The sequence below is a fragment of the Benincasa hispida genome, chromosome 12 (genome assembly GCF_009727055.1).
Source record: "Benincasa hispida cultivar B227 chromosome 12, ASM972705v1, whole genome shotgun sequence".
NCBI classification, from domain to species: Eukaryota; Viridiplantae; Streptophyta; class Magnoliopsida; order Cucurbitales; family Cucurbitaceae; genus Benincasa; species Benincasa hispida.
Genome location: NC_052360.1, coordinates 78,943,099 through 78,948,275, shown reverse-complemented (window position 1 = coordinate 78,948,275; position 5,177 = coordinate 78,943,099). Strand labels below are relative to the sequence as shown.

The following is a 5,177-nucleotide window of genomic DNA, read 5'->3' as shown; positions in this document are numbered from 1 at the left end:
ATGATATAAAATTGCATCAACTGCTCAAACAATGGAGAACATTATTGGAAGGAAAGTATGGATATTTCTGAGAAAAAGAAATTAATGGAGAGGGAGAATAATGAAATTATATTTGCATTTACAAAATTGACCTTTATATACCCTTTAGATACAATGGTATACGATGTGGAAGAACTTATCAACACACTTCTTAGATTTATCTCTTTTTTCTTTTATTCTCTTTTTTAAAAACAAAACAAAAGAAAAAAACTTAGATTTATTTATGGACCTCAAGAAACCGCACTTGAAATTTAGAAAATGATTTTTTAAGAAGAAAAAACACCAACTTGATCTTTACTTCAATTGATAATGACCTTTTAGTCAAGAATCAATAAACCAATAGGAAGGAAAGTGTATATATATATATTATCAAAAGAATTAAAAGATTTATTGGAAACAATTATATAAAAGGAAGGACAAGACCATAAGCTTCTATTTCCCAATTCTGCAATGTAATGATAACAAAAAAAACATTTAAAAAAATTAATATTCCACAATTGAACAAAGTAACAACTCAAAAAATTACCAATCAAAATTATTTAAATTTAAATCATATTTTAGAATCTGACATCATATTTAATTCATTTTTATTAAACCATTTTAAATGCTCTAGCTATTTCTAGAGAATTCCTATTAACCTTTCAAATATTTTATTTTATTCTCTAAACTTTACACAAATTAAAGATGTTTCAATCATTATTATTAAATCCAACACGAAAACAAATATTTTTAACTATTTTCGAAAATAAATGTACATACTCTAATTTTTTTTTCTAAAATAAACATCTTTATGATATGAATGATAAGTTTTTAGAGTATGGTTTACTATAAAGTAAATATACAATAACAATAATCATAACATATTAAAGTAGAGATAAGAAATTCGACTATTGCATAAGGACTAAAAAATTTGTTTGTTATTTTGTAAATAAAAGAAAAGGCAAAGAAAAAGAAACTCTTAACTCGCAACCAACAAAAATGGAGAAGTTGCATCCATGTGTTTCAGTAGTTTAGAAGTCAATTTCTTGAGTTTATGAGTGAAAAAAGAGAGATGGCCTTAATTTGCTTGTATTCAATGCAGAGGAATAAGACAACTCACAATCATATCTTTTTTTGGAACACAAAAACCTTGCAGAATTTCATATATAACATGAAATTCATCGTACCGACAATGATAAAAATTATTTTTTCTTAAAAAAACAACCATTCTATACACTTTTTGGACTCATTTACATATATAATTTATCTTATAGGATTCATTCATCTAACTTAATTATTCATAATTGAGCTACTAATGAAACAATTTTTTTTTGTCCAACAACTTGTTATCATGTTCTTAATTAAAATTTCGTCATAACTATAGACAATCCTACTTCACTTGGCTTTTGCAATCATTTGGTTACATTTAATCTTTATACCAATAAGATTGTCTATCGATATGTCGATTTATCCATAGATTGAAAGTTTGATAATGATACTAAAGATTAATCAATATGAATACAAACCAAATATTAAAAAAAATATCATCTACAAATACTAATAATTACAAGTTCTAAAAATTAGTTTGGAAGTAAAAATAAGTTTATTATTAATCTGAATAATTTTTTTTTATTTCTTTATTTATAGAAGTATCCTACAATATCGCTATTATGTTGATACGTTTGCATAATTGAAATATCAATAACTTAATCTTGTTTTATACTTTTTTTAAAAATTGGAATAGTTAAGTATCTATTATTTTTTTTTAAAAAAAAGTATAACTTGAGACATGAATGGATAGATAATCCAACGACCATGCTCTCTAGGTTTTGAATTGCATAACAAAGTTTGTTGGTTGTTGTCGAGAAGTTAAATATGTTTCTAAGTACAACCACTAAAATATTAAAGCAAACATAGTTTAATTGACATATAGAATGTGTTAGAACAATCAGAAAGTTAGTGATTTGAATCCCTTCACTCTTAATGAACTTAAACATATATATATATATATTTGGTTATGTTATCAATGTATGAAATTTCCATTTTCACTTCCAAGTCGAAAATGACCTAAAAGAACAGAAGATGTTGATTTATTTCAGAGTGGAAAGGAATCATGTCTTAAATAAACGGAGTTTTAATATCTTAGTACCAATAATTATTAATGCTTTTGTGATAAGAAAGGATGTTAAATGGTTAAAAGAAGAATGTTGTTTAAAAATAAACATTCAACTCTTGGATCTAATTAAAAGGGATTTCACTTTTTATATATGCTCATTTCATATATTAAATATAAATTTTGATTCAAAGATAACTATAATATAATTTAACTTATTAGAGATATATCCTTAATTACAGTGTTAGATATTCAAATCCTAGCTCCATATTGTTGAATTAAGAAAATATCCTATGTTTTGTAAAGAAGAAAAATTTTCATAGATAAAAAAAATATAAATATTGACAAGCTTCTATCACATGATAGATAAGGATATATTTCTATCCGTCTCTATAAAAAAATTAATTTTTTAAAATAATTTCTCTTATTTTTTTATATTTAAAAATAAATACAATAATTAAGTCTTCACATTTACAACTTAGAATACATTACGGAGAATACACCTCCTTATTGAGTAAAAATTCCAATCATTTTTCCATTTTTACAATTTTTCTCAACATTAGATCAAATGCAAAAAAAAAAAAAAAAAGTAAAAAAATAAATACAAAAATGGTAAGAAAGAATAATATGCAAGTTTTGCATAGGGATAAAAAAAAAGAAAGATAATATATCAATCAAAGCATATAGTACATTGGTTGCCACATCTCTATTCAAATCTTTTCTTATTAAGAAGTAATATTCTCAAAAAAAACAAAAATTTAAGAGGTAAATTTAACTCAAATGATCTATTTCAACAGTTTTTATTTTATTTTATTTTTTTCTTTTTGGAATTTCTCAAGCAAGCATATTAATAATGGACAGTGCAATAGCCGACAATTCAAAGGCATTATGATTCCTATTAGTCAATGGTGAAATCACCCCTTCTTCCTTAAATCCATCTTCACATGTTGAACAATCATCCATAACCGAGCTGATCATCGAGCTTGCATCGTCGTATCGCCTGGCCTTGTAATCCTTCCTCGCTTGCTTCATCGTCAGGGCCGCATCGGAATAAAGCTCCAAACAATCAGCCAAGCACGACTTAACCAACGGGTCGCCGGGCTCTTTGTTTCTTCGCAAGTTCTTGATATGGTGGCGCGTGCTGCTCACGTTGCGTCGAATCAAGTAGATGGTAATGAGGCCGAGGCGGCGGAGAGTGGTGGCACCGTGGCCGTGCTTGGTCGCGGCGGGTACGAGAGATGTTAGGCAGAAATTGAAGGAGATATTGGGGTCTTGGTCAGAGATGGTTTTGCAAGTTTTGTATAAGAGGGAAAGTGTGTTGTTGGAAGATTTAATGATGAGGAAATTGGAGAAGAACATGAACAAGAACAAGAAGCGAAGAATGGAGTGAGAAAGGGAAGACATGATGATTTTTTGTTCTTTTTTGTAATTTTTTTTTTTTTTTTTTTTTGTGTGAAAGGTCTTTGTGTATTATGGTTATTCATTAGATGGAATGGTTTTATAAAGGGTTTTGGGGATTACAATAATTATGATGGATAGGAAAGAGTTAATCACTGTATATAATCTAAGATATTTATCTAAAGTTTAACTTCATTTAATGAATCTCCACACCAAATCTCAAAGCCTAAATCATATATGTACTTTCAGACATTCAAATCTCGTCACATGTCCATAAAAAAAAAACTCTTTTGATATTTAAGTTTTCAAGTTTAATTTTCATTTGGGTCTCTATATTATTCAAAATGTTACATTTTTACTCCTTAATTTTGAATTTAACTTTCATTTGATCTCTAGATTTCATGATAATGTAACATTTTTATCTTTGAGTTTTGAGTTTTGTTTTTATTTGATTTCCGGATTTCAAAATTTACATTTTTAACCCTTAAGTTTTTTTTTTTTACTGGATACTCACTTTTTGTCTTTGTTTTTAATATCTATTGATTAATTTTAAAAAAATAAATAAACTATAATCAAATTATTGTTCACTAATTTTTCATCGGTACTATAACGAATTTAAAAAAAAAAAGTATTATTTTGAGAATTATAAAACTCAAATGGAAATTAAACATAAAATTGAGGAATAAAAGTGTGTGAATAGTGTTGGCATTTGGGATATCAGACCTCGGTGGCCCTTGGTCGTCCATTATGAATGATTCTGCCATTCCTGATATAAATGGTGGCCAGGATCTTCACGAATGGCATCTCAACAGCAATGGCCCTTTTCATATTTCCACCATCAAAATGGTCCTATACCAGCCCTGTCTGATGACACCATAAACATTGAGGGGATCATTTTTGAAAACCTTTGGAATTCTTACATCCCCAAAAAGTGTAAGCTTCTGATTTGGACTGCTCTTCACAGAGGGAGATACTCTACAAAGGAGACTGCCTAAAACATTACTTAAATCCTAATTGGTGCCTTCTTTGCAGAGAATCCAATGATACCATGGGTTATCTATTCACATTCTGTGACATTACAAGGTGGATTTGGGATAAGATGGAAGAAGCTCTGGGCCAAACTAACTTTTCTATGTAATAATATATTACTGACAGCATTACTTTATCCCAAGAGCTCTTTAAATACAAGCAATGTTCTAAAAAGAGAATTATGGTTCTCAATATCTCTACGGCCATTTACTAAACGAAAGAAACAATCATATATTCAACGAGAAGTAGGTCAGCAGATTGGCTCTATGGGATAATGCTTGGCTGCTTGCTGGAAATTGGTGTCACAGGTCTAAGCTCTTCTCGAGCTACACACCTGCTGAGATATCTTTAAACTTGAATGCATTCATATAATCTCCCCACTGGTTGTCTTCTCTGCCCGCTTCCACACTCTTTTGGTATCTCCCCTTGCTTGTACTTTATTTATTAATTGATTTTTCAAATGAAGTTGTGGATGTTGAGGTTATTAAGAAGGTACCAACTTAGTTAGGATTCTCTAGCGGGTGTGCTAACCCTATTACTATCTTTCTCTAAAACAAGTGTGTGTGAAGTATTATTAGTGTGATTTTTCCATTTTGTGAAAATGGCAAGAAAAACCACC

General features: G+C 28.9%; 1 protein-coding gene across 1 annotated transcript; it reads right to left on the bottom strand.

Annotated features, from left to right (window-relative positions):
- Positions 1-2,822: 2,822 nt before the first annotated feature.
- Positions 2,823-3,670, bottom strand: LOC120092767 (putative invertase inhibitor). Its single transcript, XM_039050961.1, has one exon. It carries the CDS (start codon positions 3,533-3,535, stop codon positions 2,966-2,968), a length of 570 nt encoding a protein of 189 aa, XP_038906889.1. The 5' UTR covers positions 3,536-3,670; the 3' UTR covers positions 2,823-2,965.
- Between the last annotated feature and the right edge of the window lie 1,507 nt (positions 3,671-5,177).